Source organism: Eumetopias jubatus, unplaced genomic scaffold, assembly GCF_037043125.1.
Source record: "Eumetopias jubatus isolate StellerSeaLion01/CBP00866 unplaced genomic scaffold, mEumJub1_p1.0 scaffold_2, whole genome shotgun sequence".
NCBI lineage: Eukaryota > Metazoa > Chordata > Mammalia > Carnivora > Otariidae > Eumetopias > Eumetopias jubatus.
Window position 1 is genome coordinate 182,581,032 of NW_028274808.1, and position 21,746 is coordinate 182,602,777.

Consider the following 21,746-nt stretch of genomic DNA (forward strand, 5'->3'; position numbering starts at 1 on the left):
TTCCAGCACCTGGGCGGGTCACTCAGTTCGTTCCTGGGGGGGTCACTCAGTCCATCCCTGGGCGCCTTCCATTTCCCTGGCCTCTTCCGCGCTCCTCTCACTCACCCTCCAGCCCTGCGTCCTTCCTGCTCTCCCCGAGTCCAGCCTCACACTCCTACCCCCTTCTGGTCTTCAGAGCCGTCTGCTGACAACTCTCCTTCCCTCGTTTGTTTGGTGCTGAAGAAGCCTGTTCAAGAGCTGACTTCCGGACTCAGGACACCGCTCTCTTCCACAAAGAGCTAGCAGCAACCTCCTGCCTGCAGGAGGTACGTCCTCATCAGCGCTCCTGCCTCCTGCATCCCCGTCTGCCGTTCCACCCTCCTCTCTGCCTGGTCGAGCGCCTGGAAGCCAGACTGGGCTTCTGACCCTTCCTTGCTCGAAAGCCTCCATAGCTCCTGCTGGCCCTCACTTTGGCCCAGACTCCACTGTCATCTAAGGCCTTTCTTACCTTCATTCAAAGCAGATGTTCCAGCCTCATCTTCTGTTTCTCCATGTCACGTGTCCCGGGCTCCTGTTCCACAGAACCACGCCGGGTCTCTGCCAGGAGCCTGCGTTTCCACACACGCGCAGTTTGCTCAGGCGGGGCCCTCTGGCAGGAGCTCTGGTCCTCTTGCTTCTTCCCACTCCTCTTCCAGGGCTCAGTGGTAACCACCGTAACCTCCGACTGTAAGGTCTTCGGCCTTCTGCGATCCTGTAGCGTCCAGGTGCCCCTCGGTGGCCAGCGTCTCCCTGGCCGCCCTAGGTGGGAACGATTTATGTACGTGCCTTGTCTCCGGCCTGGAGTTACTCAGAGCAGGAATGGGCTGATGCAGTTTTGAATCTGCCATTGTACCCAGCACAACGTCCTGCTCGTTGTAGACAAATCTGAAAGAGATGACACCTTTCGGGTTCTCCGTGAACACCTGAATTGAAAAACTCCTGAATTAAAACAAGGACGTTTCATTTTTTGTTTGTCAGAACAACATTCTCATTTGTTTCTTTCCCCAAAGCCCCCTTTTATCCGCTTGATCTCACAGACCTTCTGACTTTCAAAATACGGACTGTGATCTTTTAAAGGTAGTAAGTCAAATCTCCTTTTAATAAGCTCCAAGGGATTTATGCATTCACTACAAGTCATTTCCTCCCTCCCCCTCTCCCTCTCAGCTGCCCCTTCTTTCTCTTTTTTTCTCCCAAACTGAAATTTTATTGTATCAGATATATTGCTTGAAAAGAGCCAGGCGGAAGCCGTGGGTGGGAAATCATTCGGTTCTAAAGAGCTGCTTTCTGTAAATGGGCTCTGACCTGTCTTAGAGCACGTCTGAACACTCACCAGTCTGCCTCTGCTCTGGACCAGATGGGAAGCTCGCTGCAAGGTTGTTTGCTCCCACAGGTCTTGCATGCAAAGAAGTTATGCAATTTCTTTGGTCCCTGCGGTCACGGTCTCATCATGAGAAATAATTGCTAAAAACAGTACCTTACATCTGTCTGCCTTCCACTGATATTAGAGACGATGAACACAGCCTCAGGCACTTTGCTAAAAGTTGGGGTGCAGAAGGCAACGGTGTTGTCACCTTCCTCTCCATTCCCTTATCCTTGTAACCACCTTGTCAGTTGGAATGAGCAGGGGGTAGTGTCCTTTTGTAAATGAAGAAACGGAAACTCAGAGTCTTTATTGATGGTCACTTGGCAAGAAACGAGTGTGTGGAGGCAGGCCTCTTAGCTTCAAGTCAGATGTTTTTCCCACCCGAGGGCTTGGGTCCATACCCTCTGCACACTCACACCAGCTGACCTAGAGTGAAGCCCCAGGAACTGGAGCTGAGATAGAGACTTCTGGGGTCTCATTCCAGATCCCTGCCCAGACTTCAGTAGAGGCTGGAAGTTGAGCAAAAGGGGTGTCAGGGACACCTGAGATGTGACCATAACTGAAGGAACAGGATGCCACCTCTGCTGCGTAGGCTGAAGACAGGTGCGCCAGGCGACCCAGTCCTGTCTGAGCAGAGGCTCCATGGAAGCGTGAGACTCTAATAAGGCCGAGGAGCCATCCGCCCACACCCTGCCTACTTGACCCCATCACAGAGAGTTCCTCGGGCAGCAGTGGGGGCCCTGCCCTCGCTGGCCTGAATCTGTGAATGAAGAAGAAAGGGCCGGTGGGGAAGAAAAGTGAGTGCCTGAAGGTATTACCTACAGATGGTCAGACTTTGGGTCAGGATGGATTTAACTTTAAACATCTGAGTAGATTTCTGTGTTCCCTAAATTTAGAAAATACAGAGATGTTTAAAAGAAAATAACTGTAATTCCAATACCCACAGCTGATTGCTGTTATATTTTAGTGTATAATCTCTCAGGTATTTTTCCATGCCTGCCTGCCTTTCCCCCTCCCTCCCTTCTCCCTCCCTCCCCCCTCTTTCCTTCCTTCCTTCCTTTCTTTTTCTTTCTCTCTTTCTTTCTTTCTAAAAGATTTTATTTATTTATTTTAGAAAGAAATAGAACATGTGAGCAGGGGGAAGGGCAGAGGGAGAGAGAATCTCAAGCAGACTCCACGTTGAGCCTGGAGCCCAACGTGAGGCTCCATCCCAGGACCCTGAGATCATGACCTGAACCAAAACCAAGAGTTGGACGCTTAACTGACTGAGCCACCCAGGCACCCTCCGTGCCTTTATTTCTAAAAATGAGTTTATATCATAGGCTGCTTTATTTTTTTCATTTGTATTGAGGCTAACACATATACAGTGAATGCACACAGTGAATGCTAATGCTCAATGCCTTTTTGCATGTGCATGCACCTGTGTAACCACCACCTAGGTCAAAATCTAGAACATTCCCAGCTCTCCAGAAGGCTCCGTATGCCTTTCCCAGTCAACACAACCCACCACCCACCGTAACCATTATTTTGAATTCTGTCACTGGATGCTGTTTTTATAAACTTGTTCTTTTGCCTACTCAGCAATAAGTAGTGACTAGTTTCCATGTCCTTCACTCATCAGCACCATCAACATCAGTTTATGGCAGCATGAGATTACACTGTATTGACAAACTGTATGCTTGCTGGACTTTGAAGCTATGTCTCAGAACTTCTTACTGCATTGTTTCCCACTATCAGAATGCTCAGCTGTCTGACATCAGGGTTCTCTTAAGTTCTAGAACAGGCTGCCGGGGCAGTGACTTTGAGATTTTCCTGTGGTTTTTTGCAAGGCCAGTTTATGCCTTCCCTGGCTCGCTTAGTTTATTTGAATACATGTGATTTATGCTGAATGTCCTAATAAGCACCCCTGTGCATCGGCAAGGACATCTCGCATCCTACCATGTGGTGTGTAAGCGTCTGTATGGGAGAGCAAATTCTAGGATGTTCGTTCATCCCATCTCTCAACTCCTTCTTAAAAATTCAGTTTTAAAAGGGGAGAGGAATTCACTGGACAATTTAAACACCTGGGTTTAGAGAGAGGTCCTTTTCTGATTACAGGATTGCTTGGTGAGTGAGGAAAACAGTTGTTTTGATTACTGGAAACAGTCATGAGGATTTATGAGAAAAATGCCCATGCTCCCCCCGGAAACAGTGTCCAGCCCAGTGCTGACCACTCCTGTTTTGATCATGTAGGCATTAACCGTGCACATTTGGGGACCTTCCTGGCTTTCACCCTCTCCCGGCTTGGCTTTCGATTATTTTACTACCACTGTTATGATGAACACCGCGGTGATGGTTACTACTCTCTCAGTATCATCAGTATGACTAACAGCAGTAAAGTTATTTGTCCACTGTTTCCATTTATTAAGCCCTTGCCATGTGCCAGGTGGATAAGGTTTGGTCCAGGCACATGTTGGAAGGAGAAAGCACACAGTTATTGGGCACTATTTAATGTGCCCACACTTCCTATATGCGTTTCATTTATTCCTCCCAACCCCCTTGAGAGGCAACTAGGGTTACCACCATTTCACCTGCTGTGATCAGTATGGCTAAGGGTTGGGTGTTGGATGAGTAAGCATACAGGAATATGCTGGTAATGCAAGAGCTGCGATCTGAACCCAGGTTCTTTTGACCCCAAAGTCTGTGTTTTCCCCACTCGACACAGCCTCACCACATGAGTGAGTGAGAGAGCGACCAAAGCTGCTACAGTGTCGTGCTCGTGTTTAGCAGGTGTGTAGTTTGAATTATCAAGCTGAAAGGGAAGGATTCTTTAATTTAAACCCTATTCAAACCTGGGTGTAGTATTTCTATGCTTTCATGTCGTGGATAGCTAATGACACCGGCCAGTAGTAACATAGGGCTCTCTTGTGAACTCAGTTATATATCTTCCTCAGTGTCAGTTGTTTGGCCATGTTGGCATATTATTTGGGATTAATTTTAAGGTAATACCAGAAACAGCAGTGGTTTAAATAAGATAGAGTTATCTGTAGTTCTCCCTCAAGTACAGTGAATTTAGAGGAAGGCCATCTAGGGCTGATATGGCGGCTTATAGTTTGTCTGGGACCCAGACACCTGCTCTTTCTTTCATCTACCATTCCAAGAGTGGGGCTTTCCATTTTGGGACCAGTATTTTGCAGGAGGAAGAAGACATGAAGAAGAGTGGGCTCCTTCCTTTAAGGAAACTTCCCAGCAGTCTCCCAGGACACTTCTCCTTCCATCTCATTGGCCAACACTTTTATATGGATGGAGGGGATCGTGATAGTACCTACCTCATAGGGCCCCATTGTGAATGTGTGTGAAGTGCCCAGAACGGTACCTGGCACACGGTGCGTGGTGGAGGAGAGTCTGCCATCTGTGTTTTGTCTGATGCATCCATGGTCATATGTGGGATCTAGGCCCATCAGGCTTGGTAGGTCTTTTCCCAAGGACTTGTTTTAACTACTTCGGTCTTTGCACCCTCCCACATGGTATGGACAGGAACAGTCCTAATGATAGCCATGAACATGATGCTTATGGATGATGATGATGATGATGATGGTAAAGATAACTTCTCAGTAAAAGCCAGCTACCTGCCAGTTACTGGACTAAATGCCTTGTTCATTCATTATCTCTTTTAACCTCACAAACCCTATGAAGTAGATACTATCATGGTCCCCATTTTACAAATAAGGTGTCTTTGGCTCAGCAAGAGGTGAATTAACTTGTTCAAGGTCATTCAGCTAGAACTGGCAGGGCAGAGACTGGGATCCAGGAAGGTCTGTACCCCAGGACTCAGGGTCTTACTCGGGATATCCACTGCCATCCATATCCTTTTAGGTCTGTCTGCCTCTGAAATTTCATCTCCTTTTGGAATGGTCACCTGGCCATATATTTAGTCCGTCCTTTTGACACTACTGTCCGTAGTGATCCTGGTTATCAGTGAATTTCCCTACTGAAAGAGAAATGCCCAAACCTTGACACTACCTGCATCAGTGATGTCTTCTCCAAAGGAATTCTTTTCAAGTGTCAGGTCTTGTGTCTGTACTTGCAGAAGACTAAACTGGAACAACCCATCTTATTGTCATTTAAATGTTCTTCTGATGATCCGTGATGGTAGTGGACAAATGACCTGTCAAGGGAAATAAGAAAATTATCCCCAATATTGGCTGGTGGCTTGTTGGTTTTGTGGAGCCAATGAGGATTTTGCCTTCCTCCCTGGAAGCCATAATAAATTCAGATCAGCCACAGGAGCCCTTTGCTAGCATAATCAACCCATCTGCACCATCACCAGCTAGAGAAACAGACGTGGACGGAGCCCTCACCTTGAGAAGTGTTTGCAATTTAGTCCATCCTCTGAAAGCTCCTGTGGTTTCAGTCATCGGTATCGCACATCCTCCCATGTTCCAGAATGCCTCTCCACCCAACTTGCTGCTGTGGGGCTGTGTTCTGAACTGACGGTTCTTGTTGAGGGAAATTTCTCACTCATCAGTGCTACCGGAGCTGGTGGGAAGAGAGTGATAGCAAGTGCAGGAGCAATGAGCAGTGCTCAGAAGAATCTGAGCTAGGCGCAGAGAGAGGGCAGAACCGGCTCCCAGCCACAAGCTTTGGCTGCGGACACCTTCATCCTGTTGGCAGAAATGCGGGCCCAAGTGGCCCCTTGAATAATGACTCCGTGGTTCTCACACAGAGAGAACCACTGGGGGAGCTGTGATGATCATGACTGGTTGGCGTCTTGGCAGATGGTGGTATGAGCTCTATTTACTTGGATGATTAAAATGGTGATGGATTTGCATGTCTGATTTCAAGATCTCTAGTCTGCAGATGACTGCCTTTTGGGGCAGACAGGGATGGAACCCCTCCTTGCTTTGGAGTGTCTCCACTTGACTCAAGTATTGGAGGGCTGGGAGCCAGGGAATATTCCCACAAATGCTCTGTCTTGAGTTCAGTCTTCACCTTGAGCACTCTGACCCTCTTATGGAACCATTCATCCCAGCAGGGAGATGATATCTTTCAGAAAGGCAAGGTCTGCTGACAAACTTAGGAATCAAGATGGTTTTCTTTCTTTGAATAAGAGAGATGAAGTTCTTTGGGTTATTGTGATTATTAATAAGATTGGCACCTTTAGAATTTATTGAGTGCTTTTTAAATTTTTTTATTTTTATTTTTAAAAATGTTATTTTTAGAGAGAGAGAGCATGCAAACATGGGGCTGAGGGAGGGACAGAGAAAGAGGGAGAGAATCCAAAGTAGACTCCATACCTAGTGTGGAGCCCAACGCAGGGTTCGATCTCATGACCCTGAGATCATGACCTGAGCCGAAATAAGAGTTGGATGCTTAACCAACTGAGCCACCCAGGTGCCCCTCGAGTGCCTTTTTTAAACATGCATTGTCCTACAGAATCCATGTAATTCTTCTCTGAGGGAGGCATAGGGCACTGGGGCAGGAAGGGCGTGGGACAGGCCTGGGTTTAAATCCCACCATTGCCACTTAGAAGTTGGGTGACCTTTTTTTAATCTCCCAGAGCCTCAGTTTCTTCATCTGTAGAAGGGGATAATGCCTACATTTTGGGAGTGTGATAAGGATTAATGATTTATATGTGTGAAATGCTGAATCACCTTCGGGCACAGAGTAGACCTCAAGATGGTGATGGTCATTCACACAGCATTTATAAAAGAGGAAACTGAAGCACAGAGCGCAGGCGAGTGGCTTCCCACGGCCAGTCTTCGGTGATGGCCGTGAGAACCACATCATTTCACTCTAAATCCCAAGTGCCGTGTGTCTATTCATGTTCCCTTTGTCTCTGTGCCTCCCAGATTCCCCTTTGTTAAAGTAGAGTCCTGGAATCAACTGTAGTCCTGCAAATGCCATCCCTTGAGCCTCGTTTGTCAAGTGGAGGTGCAGCTAGAGGTCCCCTCTGCCTCACAGTGTTCGGGGGCAGACCTGAGAAGTTAGGAGCAGGTAGATATATAGCAGCCGCTGTGGCTCATCAGTAGGAAGGGTTTAGGGTTTTGGTTTTTTTTTTTTTATGATTTCTTTTTGAGACCAGGGGAAGAGGAGCCACAGCAATGTTATATCTTTTAAAGACCGTTTGACCAAAATGTTGCCCATGTTTTGCTGGCTTTTTATTGCTACCCAGCCCACAAGAAAAGCTTTCTGCAACTGATTTGAATTATTATCCTATAATGAAATGACGAGTGAATCTATCATCACATTCCACATGTGACTGTTGTATGTTATAATATGTCATTGCACATGTGAGTGTTGGTGACGTGGGCTGTCACCTGTATCTAGTGTATCCCAGGCCCCTGGCAACCTGGGTGGAAAAGGGAGATCCTCAGATGCATGGGTAATTTTAGTGCCCCATCCCGAACACCCGATCTCTGAAACGAACCAGAATTGCATACCCTGTCATCAGCATCTCGGCCAGAGGCAAGGTCGGATCAGCCCAGCACTGGGGAGAGCGCAAACTCACTCTAGGCAAGCGAGGAGTTTTAAAAAAAATATATGCTATCTTCAGCAAATGAGAGGGATTTCCTTGCCCATTTATGGCCAACTAGAAGGAAAGCCAGTCTTTTTCCCTTGCATTTCCTCCTCATCTCTGTAGGCCTGCAAAGAACAGGGGCACACCCAGACAGTATTGAGACTGAGAAGGGGGGGAGAGGGAGGAAGAGAGAAATAACAGGAGCGAAGGATTGAAATAGATATCCAGGCAAACCTTCGTTATTCCTAACTTCAGTTAACCAAAACTGTCAGTGAATTTCACATACCCCCCAGCTACTATAGTTCACATTATAAACTCCTCCAATTACCTGAAATCTCACTTAACTTAAATTTCAGCACATCCCCTGGGGCACTCGAATAATCAAAGTTTGCCTGTCAAAAGTAATACTGAAGAGGGAAAACCGCCGTGGTGACTCCGAGAAAGATAGATCATAAAAAAAAAAAAAGTCATCTTAGAGAATGGCATTAGAATCATTAAGTTACCAACCTGAAATTGCTGAAATGTTATCTAAAAATTACAGAGGCGAACACAGATTTAGAACAGGGCTGTGGAAATGCTCGGGAGCGCACAGTTGGAGACTGGGGTAGGGTCACGGCCAGTGAAGGCTGCACCCCTGGGCGCTGGCGAGTCAGCGTGACTTGGTCCAGATGCCTGTGGGCTGCAGGACCTCAGCGACATGACCATCTGCATGGGCTTGGCCTTGCTTGGCTTCTTACTCCATAGATGCCCAAACTTGCCCTGGCAAGGTTCAGGGTATCTCCAAGCAACAGTCCTGGATGCCTATCCAGAGAATGAAGGTGGTAAAGGAAGTTTATGCCCTTGTGATATGGGGAAGTGCTCATTTTGAACAATAAAAATGAGGTGACATGCAAATGCCATTTTGCTAATTCTATAGGAGCCGTCTTATGACCTCTCCATACACACCAAGTTTTTGTAAACAGACTTATTTTTCTAAATGATGCTAAAATGCAATTAGAGATTTAGGCTTAATAATAAATAATAATTGATTAGCTTACTAACATACATATTACAAATATATATATATTTGTATATATATATTTCAGCTTAGTGGGAACCAAAATTCATTTATTTCTCAAATACTTATTAAACACTCACTCTTGGTCAGGAGCTTGGCTCTGGAGATGCAAAGGTGGATGAGTTGGACCTTGGCTGCAGGGAGGCCTCAGTCTGTGGTGAGGCAGATAGGTGAGCAGGTGGCTGTGATTCTCTAGTTAAGGTGTACCCAGAATGTCACATGGCAATAAGGAGCCAGGAAGAGTCAGAGATAAGCTGCAGCCAGATATCAAAGAGCTCTTGTTTGTGAATCTCCTTAACAGATATTTTTAAAGATGAATGAGTGGCAGGACCTGATTTATGGTTTTCAAAGGGACTGGTACCTGTACTAGACAGGTAGAGTGACAAGGAGGCCGTCATGACGGTCCCGGTCAGACATCACCGTTCAGGGCAAAGTAGGGGTTCCGGGAATAGGGGGAGTGGCTTATCTGAAGGTGAAATTAAGTCGATTGTTGAGTACTGTTTACCTGAAGCTGCAGATTGGATGAGAAAGGAGGTATCCTGGATGGAGGATGGAAGATAAGGTAGAAAGAGGGTGTGACAGAGTAGAGGGGGACCAGGGGAGGAAATAGCTCTAAGAAAAGAGTGAGTCTGTGAATTGGGAAGTTTCTGAATTATTCCTGAACAGAACCCTTCAGCCATGTATGTTTATCATCACGTGGCGAAGCCTTTGGGGATTGGCAGGTATGTTCTTGCAGCAGCTAATGGGAACTAGCCTGATCCCACCAGTAAAAATCGCCAAGGACCATGAGTCACTGTTTGAGAGTAAGAGTCACTTGATGGAGAGGTCCCCTCCCTGACATCCTGGCTACCTTCATCCCTCTCAGCATTTATCTGGTTGTAAAGCCATCTAAATAGTAATGTAGTATGTCAGATAGACATTTAATTGTTATGATCTTCCTTGTAGCAAATTATGATTTGTTTTATTGCAGATAACAGTAAATGGGTAGATAAAAGCCACTCAGTGGTGAAAACTGTGGGTCTGGGTTCTTAAGATGATAAGCACAAGGCTACCTTTGTGGTGTTTGCGTGCGGGCATGAATTAACGTGGACAAATGACTTGTGAGTTGTGCTTTAAAAATATGATTGAAATGCAATTCAAAAGAAATCTATTTTTGAGAGGATAATAAAAATATTTCATGATATCTAGTATACATGCTGAAAACTGGTCATATTTTACCAAGTTTATTCCGCTCACGTTTCACCGATTACCCAGTGTAGTTGGTGTGTGGTTTTTCCTTTCTCCAGTTGGTAGGTGTATATACCCCACTGCAGCCTGTAAACTTCACCACTGTGTGTGCTTTTCTGGGTATGATTAGTAGAGCCTCAGGGGTCCATTAAAATAAAAGGAATTCTTATTAAATGCCCACTGTTTCTTTTTTAACCTTTATTCATAAGCCACTAGAAGGGGAGGACCTTAGCAGAGTTGAGAAATAAACTCAATAGAATGGATCTACCCAGGTTAATGTGGCAAACATTTATTGTTCTCTCACTTCCAACCACACCCCGCTTTGGAGGGTATTAGTGCTGGATATAATCTGCAGAGAGAGCACAGGACGACAGTCTGGGTGTCTCGTACTCCCCCAGGCGAAGGATGGCACATGATCTCCTTTAGGCCGGCTGGAGACTCCCTTGAACAGAGATAAAGAAGCTGAAGCATAACGGAGTCGGGTTCTACCCTGATCGATCGCCGGCCTCTGACCTGATCTTTCCTGCCTTGACCCCTCATCTAGCCTCCAGAGCCACTTCGCCACCTCCCTGTTTCTAAGCCGACTTCTCTGCCCTCCTGCCAATTCTGTGAGTGCCAAAGTCCTTCCAACACATTCCTATGTGAGGGGATCAGTTACTGTTGCTTACAACCCAAGGATCCTGATTGATAAATGCAGAGAACAGTCTGGCTCTGCTACTCATTACTTCAGTAATGAAGGATAAGTTGACCTTGTTGAGCTTCAGTGTCCTCGTCTCTAAAATGGGGCTAATTGTACAACCTACTTCATAGGCAGCTGTAGGGATTGAATATAATGTTTCAAGTCGAGCACTTAGTAGAGTTTGGAAAATAACAATGTTCACTGAATAGTGCCCACTGCACTTACTATTATAATTAGATAAAGGTCTACTTCTCCTTAGTATTACTTTTAACAGTGCCTGGCACATAGCAGACATTCCAAAAATATGACTTTGTTTTCTCCTTCATCTTTTCTGAAAACAAACCCATACCCTCCTTTCCATGTGTAGGGAAGAGAGCAGATAGCCCTGGCCCCTCCACCACGCTTGATATTAACAGGCATAATTACAGCTTGACTAGGGAGCAAAAATGGAAGCATAAGGAGAACCAAGTGCATATCCCTTGGCCCCACCCAAGTGACCAGAAAGTGGGGGTAGTTTCACGTGGCTCGTCCCCCTGGGCTCAGCCCTTTGTCAGGCGGTTGGGCAGCCATGTGACCCATTTGCCCACCGATAGGATTCGGATACCAGCTGCCGTGGCTGAGGCTAAACCCATGCCTGCTTCTGGTTGCCTGGGTAGCACCCTACCTAACAGAATTGCGTTAGACAAGGTGATAACAGAATCCATATTAAGAAACAGCAAAGTCAGTGTGTTCTTTGTAGGCTTGACAGATCAGATCAAACTGCAGGATCCAGAGGTGTGTCTGCAAAGCAGGCCCTGATCCCCAGCTGCCTTCCCTTCCCCCTGGGAGCTTGGCAACCAATTTTACCCAAGCTGTAGAGTCAAAGATAATTTACGCCACGTGATGTCAGGATGAAATTGTCTTCCTCAGAGGATTCTTAATGTCACTCCCCTATTCAGAGCCCCTCAGGGCTCCTGCTTGCTGGAAGAATAAAATCTGAACTCTTCAGCCTGACTTCCAGGCCCTTTCTGACCTGACCACCCATCTGTCTCTCTTTCCAGCTTTATCTGATGCAGGCTTCATTCCCACCCGACGCCAGAGACAGCCCAGCGTGTCGCTCGCTGTTCCGACAGCATGTCTCCCCGTGTCTCACCTCTGTGTTTTGCTCTGGCCATTTCCCTGCTGGGGATATTGTTTTCCCATCACCACTGCCTGTCACAACTTCATCTACTCCCCAACAAAACGAACCCCTCCATCTGTCCTTTGGGATCCATTTCAAATGTTCACATCTTCCTCCAACACTTCGAGCCCCTTCTTTGCTGAGCTGTGATCCTCTCCTTGTGATTAAAACGGGTAGAACAGCAATACACAGACAGCACTTACTATTTTAAATGTTTTGTACATACGAATTGCTTTAATTCTTGCATGAGCCCTATGAAGATACTATAATTATACCCATTTAACAAGTGGAGAAACTAAGGCACGGAGAGGCTAAGTAATTGATCACGTAGCAAGGGAGTGGTCAAGCCAAGATCTAAATGCGGGTATTGTAGCTCCTTCTGGCTGGAGATAAAAAGGCTGTCAGATCCCACAGTTCGATCTGATCTGTCAGCCATTACTTTACTTTTTTTTTTTAAAGATTTTATTTATTTATTTGACAGAGAGAGACACAGCGAGAGAGGGGACACAAGCAGGGGGAGTGGGAGAGGGAGGAGCAGGCTTCCTGCCGAGCAGGGAGCCCGATGTGGGGCTCGATCCCAGGACCCTGGGATCATGACCTGAGCTGAAAGTCAGCCATTACTTTAAAGTGCCTTTCCCTGTGTTTCTGGGAGCTTCGTTACTAGCATGCTGTAGTTAGTAATGATTAGTGAATGATGATCAGGCGACATATTATCATCTATTATTATCTTTTGTATGATATTAATAATTTTTATTACTATAAAAAAGTACCAGGCACCATTCTAAGTTTATAGGCATTTATGTCTCGCCAGGGTTGTGTACCTTGATTTGGTGGGTGGAGAGAAATGCACTGGACTGAGGAACCCCCAGCTTAGGTTTTGGCTCTGGGTCCTACGAGTCAGCCCTGGGTAAGCCAGTGTACCATGCTGAGTCCCAGCTTCCTCATCTGTGCAATTAGGGGCCTGGCTGAGAGGATTCCTGAGGTCTTTACCACCTTCGTGAGTTTGAGAATCTGTCAAAAGGGGACAAAGCCACATGTGTCAGAGGACGTCGAGGTAACATAATGTATGCCATTTTCTCATTCATTATATGTATGTATTGAGCCTCAGCTATGTACCCTGCATTGTTCTTAGTGCCAGGCATCTGGAGAGAGGTTGAAAATAAGCCCAGAGTGAGTTATATAACTCAAGGTCAAGTAATAAGTGCAATGAAGGAAAGTAACACAGCATAAGAGGATTGAGTCTGGGGGCTAACAGACAGGGATGAGCTTCCTGAGAAGGAGACGTTACAACAGAGACTGGAAGGAAGCCAGGGAACGGGCCATGCAGTCCAAGCAGAGGAAATAGCAGTGCAAAGGCCCTGAGGTTGGAGTGGGCTTGATGTGGTCACAGACCAAGCTGCCTCTCAGGTATTCAGATGGAGGCATCCAGTTAGAGATGAGAGTGAGTGCAGATGAGAGTCTGAGCTGGTGACACCAGTTTGGGTGAAATCAGCACAGAGATGATGGAAAAGCCATTGAAATGAATGAGATCCCCCTGGTTGAGGTGGGGGAAGGATTTGAGTTTGCGAAGAGAAGAGGGCCCGGGGCTTGAATCACAGCCAACATAACTGTGTCCAAGTGCCCTTTTGAAAAACTAAGTGTCTCGTGCCCGTGATTCAGCTGGTGACAAGCCCGGTGTGGTCATCAGCACACGGCCAGCCAGAACTCTCGGGGATGGGGTTAGTTGATACCTGAGCAGATTGCTAGGTGGCCTCTTGCACCTCAGCCCTTCCCCCATGCAATATGATTGAAAAGGCCCCAGGAGATCTGCCTGTCTTCCAGACAGGGGCCTCAACATGCTATGAGTCAAAATGCCCTGCGCTCGGTACACAATGATCTCTCAGAGTATCTTCTTAGAAATGTGGTTAGACCCAAGAGAGGTAATATGTGGACCTGCTAATAATGTATTTGGTACCAAAATAGAATACTAAAAAGAGCCTGGAATTTGTAGTTAAGACTCCTGTTTGAGGGGCACCTGGGTGGCTCAGTTGGTTAAGCATCTGCCTTCGGCTCAGGTCATGATCCCAGGGTCCTGGGATCGAGCCCCACATCAGGCTCCCTGCACTGCGGGGAGTCTGCTTCTCCCTCTCCCTCTTCCCCAGCTTGTGTTCACTCTCTCTTAAATACATAAATAAAATCTTTTTTAAAAAAGAGCCCTGGTTTGAGCTGACAGTAGTTAGTTGTGTGACTCTGGGAAAGACAATCTCAGCTATTTTGTCAAATGAGAGAAACAGTTTTTGTCCCACTCGTCCTATAATGTGGACCATCAAATGAGGGAGTGTCTGTGAGAGCATTTGATTGGCTTTAAGTGCGAGAAGAAAAATACCTTTCATTTTGAAAAAGTGTACAAAGTCAAATTTTCGCATGGCACCCTCCATTTCGAACTCAGTGAGGTGGGCAGGGCAGGTATTACTTAATCAGGGCTGTGCCTCAATCCCAAAGTGCTAATCATCTGCATTACATAATGGTCTTTATTCAGGTGCCGTTATGGCCACCCATCTCTCAAAACCCACCAAGCACCATTTCCTCCAAGTAGTTTTCCCCCCTGCCCATACACCCACCCCCTCATCCCACGCTTGCCTCAGTTGGTGACCTTCATTAAATATTTGTCCAGTGAATGAGTAAATGCACAGAGTGGCTTACTGCAGAATAGTAGTGAACAAGCTTGTAGAATGATGGCCCACAGTAAATGTGTGACAATATGCAGGGGTGTGTGTGTTTATTCCTACACACATGTTCAAAAAGAGAAGTTTGGTGAAATTGCATGGGACGCACATTGCCATCTGTTCTATGCTGCATCTTTTTTTTTTGTTTTTTTTTTTTTAAAGAAAATGAGGGGTTGCAAGTGAATTGATCTCGCTACCCAGATGAAGGTGTCACGACCCATGACTTGGAAAACACTGTTAGAGAATATACAGCAGCCAGGGACCTTGTTCTTTGCAGTTTTGGGCAAGTCGCTTGGGTCATCTGTGAGGTCTATCTCAGCTCCAGCATTCAATGCTAATTCTAAAGAAGAAAGAAAATACGAGCTGTGGGAATAGACACATAGCATTATGGCAGCTTGAAGATTTACTGCACGTAATGTACTTTTCGTTTTTCCTGGTCTACACGAGGAAGTCAAAATCTAATGAACGCTTAGGTTTGGGACAATTACTGTTTGAGGAAGATCAGGTGTTAGTCACACACGTGTCATTGAAACTATGTAGGGATTAGCGAGGGAGACTTTCAAGTAAAAGTCAGGTTCCCTATCTAAAATCCTTGGGCCCCAGAGGTGTTTCAGATGCAGGAGTTATTGGAATCTGAGAGGAAATGCCATAAGCATACGGTACATTATATATTGGCCCCAGCAGAGTCTAGGGCGGTGACTTAGTCAATAATCAAACACATTGATTTGTCTTCAGCAAATGTATGAATATTCACATTTAATGGCATAAAGACCATAAACGCCCTCACACGACTGGGGTCACTAACTGGACGTGAACACGTTTTCGGTTTTCAGAATGCTGTGGGATACAGAAAAACCCATAAGGGATTGTGGAAATAAGGTTTGTTATCCAGGTATCATGTTTTTCATTTTCAAAATCAACAGGACTGTTTATCCCTTCGGGAGAAAATATTTGTTGAATGGGTGGCTGAGACCAGCAACAGCTTAGAGAAAACTGTTCCAACCTGGCCACTCTGGAGGAAATAGCCCTCTGGTTCTTTTCTGATGCCCTGTAGTTTATCCCATTTCTTATAAGTGGATAGAAACCTTATTGCTTCCACTTGGCTCCCTCTCAAGGAGCACAGGGAAGAGATGCTTGTGGAGTCTTTTGTTTTTTCCCTTCTTCCTTCAGGCCTTGTCCGAGGAAAGGAGAGGCAGACCCCCGAGATTTGGAGGGGAATGGGGGAAGAGATGAAGGTTTCGCTCTTTTGTTTCCGGTCTAAAAAGTAGCCAAATTCAAAACCACCCTTCCTTAGCTTCCTCATGCTGGGAATACCAACTCCACATAGGAACCGACTCCATGAATATTCTGGTATTTTTCTTTTTCACAGAATGCTTAGTTTATTGGGCACTGGGGCCTTCCAGGGGTTGGCTCTACAGAGATCTGGGTTCAAATTCTGACTCTGCCCGCCCCTTGGCACATTACATAAACCCTTCCACACCGTACACAGTGATAGCAGAGTCACCTCACGGTGCTGCTGGGAGGATTGAAGGCACCCATATGCGGAAAGCATTTGTCACAAAAACTTTGTTTTTGGTTCATCATGATAATAAGAATAATGGATCTTCATCATTGTGGTGGCTTGGCAGAAGCACAGAGCAGGGGCATCCTCTCCACTGGTCTCCCTACGCTCGCATTCTTTGATACAGACTGCGGGAGTCAGGACGGGCTAAGTTAGGCTCTGGTAACAAACACTTCCCCCAAATCTGTACCTTAACACCACGGAATTTTACTTCTGGATCATGTCACTTTCTCTGTGGACCCAAATGACTCTCCAAGGCAAGTCGTCCGCTGTGTTGGCACCGCACTCCAGGCGGTTTCATTCTCTTGGCCCCACCTGCTTCCATACCCGTTGCAGCCGCGGAGGAGAAGGTGTGGTGACTCTTACGTTGACTCTTAAGTGCTTTCACCCTGGGAGAACCTCCTGTCCCTGCCAGGCCCATTTTATGGGATAAAGCAAGTTACATGGCTCTACCTTACGCCAAAGTATGGGGAGGGATAGTCCTGCCATGGGCCTGGAAGGAAAGGAGAGCTGGAAATATTAGAGACATTCATGTCAACCACATAGGCATTAGCCTTTTCTCATTCTGCCGTAAATGGTAATGGGTGGTGTCCGATAGCCCCTGCCATATAGAGATTCTGGAACTGCCACGGTCATGGATGATCTTTGGAAACCGTTGAGCCAGTTCTGTCCTAGAAAAGGCAGAGGAAGCGATTTCTGGATGCTTGAAGTAAGTCCTACCTCCGGGACGGGAGCCCCCTACCCGCCTCCCCGCCCCCCCCCCCCCCCCCGCACCGTGTTTTCCCGCACACCCTTTACCCCCAGTGATATTGGATTGTGGTGTTAAAATTATGGGTTCCTAGGGGCACCTGGGTGGCTCCGTCGTTAAGTGTCTGCCTTCGGCTCAGGTCATGATCCCAGGGTCCTGGGATCGAGCCCCGCATCGGGCTCCCTGATCCGCGGGAAGCCTGCTTCTCCCTCTCACACTCCCCTTGCTTGTGTTCCCTCTCTTGCTGTCTCTCTCTCTATCAAATAAATAAAAAAAAAAAAATTATGGGTTCCTCAAGTTGCGGGGAACTTGGGAACTCCTCTCATCTTCCAGGCAGTGTGTGTGTTCTGTTCTGTGGCTTTTCCAAGGCCCCCGCAGTTCATGATTAGCTCCTCTCGAGACCTACTTCTGGACGGAGGCCTCCTGGCTCTGCCTGCTGATTTTCTGCCGTCCACCTCCTCCATCCTCTACACTTACCCCATCCTCCTTTAGGAGCTGAAATGTCTCAAGCACAGTAACTTGGTTGGTCCAGCTTTCTGTTCTATTTTTGGTCCCTCTTGAAGCTGGGGCTGGATCCCTGCACTTGCCCGTTGTTCAGAGCTGCCAACAAGGAAGGCTCTTCAGGACCTTTTCCTTTCCTTCCAGTTTTGTTGTTTTGTTTCCAATCAGAGGGCTAGGGAATGGGTCATTTTAACAGCTGCCACCACGTGGACTGAACTATAACCATTTTAGAATGAGTATGAGAAATTCCTTCCCATTCCCCAGGATCGCCCCCTCTGATGTGGTTTTCGAATGTAGGTGAGGTTTGGTGGGGTGAGGTCTGGAGCCAACGACCAAGAAAGAATTCTTGAGACGTCTTTGATCCAAAATGGTAGTTCATTAAAGCGTAGGACCCGTGGGCAGAAGGATCTGCTGCCTGGGGCTGGGGGGGGGTGGTGGCTGATTAGATACTAGGGGGTTGGGGGAAATCAGGAAAAAGGGAGGTTTCGAGAAAGAAGTTTCACATGTTAAAGGATACCGGAGGCCTTGCCATTGTCGAGTTAAGGTTGTTTACCCCTGTAGTAAGGCATTAACAGTAAGATAGTTGGGAGCTTTCTGAAGGAACATTACACTTTGCCTGCTTCAAGTATTTGTCAATGGGTTATAGATTATAATGACATTTAATTGTATTTGCATTCCCTTCTGGAAGACCATTGATAGAATTGCTTTGTTCTTGTAAATTGCTAAGACTTGTGTAAACTGAGGGAGACTCCTGTCTTGTAGGATTGTGACTTCTATAAGACCTTAACTCTTAACTATTTAGGGCAGCTAGGAGTGCATGAGGAATGTCACATATATCCCATGGGGGGGTGTGTGGGGTGTGAGCTTCTGCTTTGTCCTCAGCTTGCCTTCTGATCCCTCATCACCTACACACACACACACACACACACACACACACACACACACACACACACACACACACCCCTCCTAGAGTTTTCTACTGTTATTTTGACAAAAGATGTAGGCTCTTTGGCCGGGTGCAGGAAAACGGAGCCCATGCATGCACTTGTTCAGAACGCATCTGGGCTACAACAAGTGGCACAGATAGCCCCAGAACGGTCCCGGGACCCTGCCTTGCCCCTGGACCTGCGGGCCCCTGCCGGCCTCTCTAACTGTTGCAGTTAGGGTTCTAACTCCTGAGGCAGCATGAAGCTGGAGGCCTCTAGAGCCTGGGTTTTCAGAGTGTGGCCAGAGTAAGAACCCCCTGTGCAACGGGCTAACAGTGCAGGTTCCTGAGCCGGTACTGGAGACTCAGGACTGGGCATCCGCATTTTCACAAGCACCTCCCCCCCACCCTGGCGGGGGGCACACAGAGCAGTGTTTTCTAGCCTTCCTTCTTGATGCTGCCACACCAGGGTCAGGGGGCTATGGGGGAGCTGTCCCATCTTCAGGGCAGCACCACTTTGAGCTGCTTCAGAAATGAGGCTTCAGCCAAATAAATGGCATGGAGGGCAATTTTTGCCATTTGCTGTTCTAGACCATAGTAAGCAGAAGGAAGATCATTCGAGCAGTGGGTTCCTAAAGACCGCCCTTTTGCTGCTGTTGGCTTTAGGTTCTGTACGGAAGGCATTTGTTTTCTGACCCCGTGGGAGGGGTATGATTGTCCTGTTTTCCCTGCCCTGAAGGGGATCCAAGTGCAGTGATGCTGCTCAGCAGATCCCAGGTCACTCTCTTCACAGAGGCCTCTGTGCCTGTTTTCTGCCAGGTACTTTGGACCCAAGGGAAGGGAGTCCTATCACTGCCCTTCCCAGCTTCCGAGGCCCTATTTGAACCAGGCCTTGGGAGAGGAACAGCTTCTCTCTTGGATCCTAACGGACAGCAGGTCAAGTTCAGGGAACCTAAATTTCCACTTTGCCGCTGAGGGGTGGCCCTTACCTGTTCGCCTTCAGGAGACCAGATGTTACAGCTAATCTCGCCTATGGCACCTTACAGTGTCTCCACACAATTGGAATTTTCTTCCCCACAGTTGGAAGACAGTATCTTTGGGGCCTCAGAGTTGGATCTGATGAATCGAAGGGACAAAGGTGGCCATTTTCGTGCCACCAATACTAACAGCACTGACAACCGAGGCTGCCGATCGCAGGCAAAGAACCAAAGGCACAAGGGCAGATCTGTTAAATTGTGTGTAAATGGGATTTTTTCCTGTGAAATCTCAATACCTCCCTTAGGACATTGCTGGTTAGGTTTTTGAGCCTCTCTCCTCTGATATTTACTCGTTGGGGATTTTACTCCTGAGAAATCACAGTGGCAACAGAACCATTTTGCCTCCATGAAGACGATGTCAAAGTCTTAAAAATCCAGGACGTTTTAAGGCAGGATTCCAACCTCATTACTGCCAGGAATAAGATTCACCCAAGGTGGAATTGTCCTCTCTTAGAACTCAAATCTGTCTCAGAATGGCTTTTCTTTCCCCTTTGTTTTTGAAGCTAAGTAATTACTTTTTTTTTTTAAGGAAAAAAAATTGTGCTAATGCACAAAACTCTTTTTCCCCTTTTATTTATTTGAAATTGAACTTAACAAAGTCAGTTCCAAGCAAGCACTATATATGAGTAATGCTTTTTGTCCAATAAAAGCATTGACTTCAATGGTATGGGAGCGCTGATTCCCTCTCTGCTTTGTGTGAGTGTCCATAATGACAAAGTGCTCACGTCAGCGTGTATAATGAAACTATAAATTGTTTTCATGAATGCTCTGAATTTGGTCTTTTATGGGGCAAATTCAAAAGGTATTTAATGCCACATTTCACATACGTGAATAACCCCAGACGGCGCAGTACGTCCCCTAAAAGTAAAGAGTTCCAGTCAGGCTCACACTGGCCCATGTGGTGGGTGATTATCAGGTGAGGGTGGTTCATGGTCAGTGTGAGGGGTGGGGGATGGGGAGAAGGAGGGACAAAGAAATCCTGTCTCTCTGAGGAAGAGTTCCAGCCAAGTACTCCCAACTGTTTGGGGGCAATCAAAGTGTGGCTGAACAGAGTTGGTCCCTGGGTAGTGGGTGCCTGCATTGGAATTATGAACGTTGTACACATCTTGGTGGAGGTAGTGAGCAAACATTCTCAGGTGAGAAAATGTCTGCTGGGTTGAACGGGCAAGTGAAATCTACTGCAGTGATTTATAGTTCAATTAAGTCATTTCTAATAACACTTTTTGTATTTCTTTATTATAGTATAGCCATATGGGTTTCTTCTAGAAAATTTAGAAAACATGGAAAAGCACAAAGAATAAAATTGTAAAAAACACGTGTCAAGAGTTGTTACCAATATTTTTACAAAATTTGTATTGAATAATCTTTCTGTGTATATCATTTCATTGGATTTTAATAAAATTTTACATAATCTTACTGAATATATAAATCCTTTTAAAACAAAATTTGGGTCCAGCTATCTATCTATCCGTGTAACTTAAAAAATTTTGCTTTTTTACTTATATGTCAGTTAAATTATTTTGTCCGTTTATGCCAGTTTGCTGAAGTTCATGAACACCCAAGGTTTTGGTTCGGTGGTGAGGGGCGTACATCTGGTACTGTAGCAGTCTGCATAGTGTATGCTTACTGCGTAAGTCATTTACTGACCAATGTCTCTGGGTATATGTTCTCTAAAAACAAAAAACTCCACAAAACAAAACCAACTGGGCAGGATGCGTGACACACAGGGTGTGTTAAACGGAGGTCTATTGACGTTTTTGACCAGCTGCTTGGATTTGTTTGTTTTGCAGTACCTAGTGTGTAAAAGAAAGCTGGAGAGTAAAAAGGAAGCCCTGCTGATCCTCTCCAAGGAGCTGGACACATGCCAGCAAGAAAGGGACCAGTACAAACTCATGGCCAATCAGCTTCGAGAGCGCCACCAGTCCCTGAAGAAGAAGTACCGGGAGCTGATAGTACGTCTTACATCACGGCAACGTTCTTGTGCCCTCATTAAGATAGAAAGTGGGTTACGCTGGTATTAAAATTTAGAAAGAAAAAAAAAAGTGAGGATTTTAACATGCCAGTTCTTAAAAAAAAAAGGATCGCATTCAAACAGTTCCCAAAGTGGAAAAATGAAGAAGCGCAAGTTGTCACCCCTATTTCCTCCACAACCCAGCCCCAGTCACTGGCTGGTGTGCCTGTGCTTCCAGACTGCTTGCCCCAGCACCTATGGAATATGCACACATACACACATGTTTGTACATGCCTCCTTATTAATTTATTTGTAT

At 46.3% G+C, this 21,746-nt stretch overlaps 1 protein-coding gene across 1 annotated transcript in view; it reads left to right on the forward strand.

Annotated features, from left to right (window-relative positions):
* CCDC149 (coiled-coil domain containing 149) overlaps positions 1-21,746 on the forward strand; it is a 99,562-nt gene that overhangs the window by 12,125 nt on the left and 65,691 nt on the right. Inside the window, exon 2 of the mRNA XM_088020869.1 lies at positions 21,270-21,431. Within this exon, the coding sequence (XP_087876995.1) occupies positions 21,270-21,431 (162 nt within the window). The remainder of the gene's footprint in view (positions 1-21,269; positions 21,432-21,746) is intronic.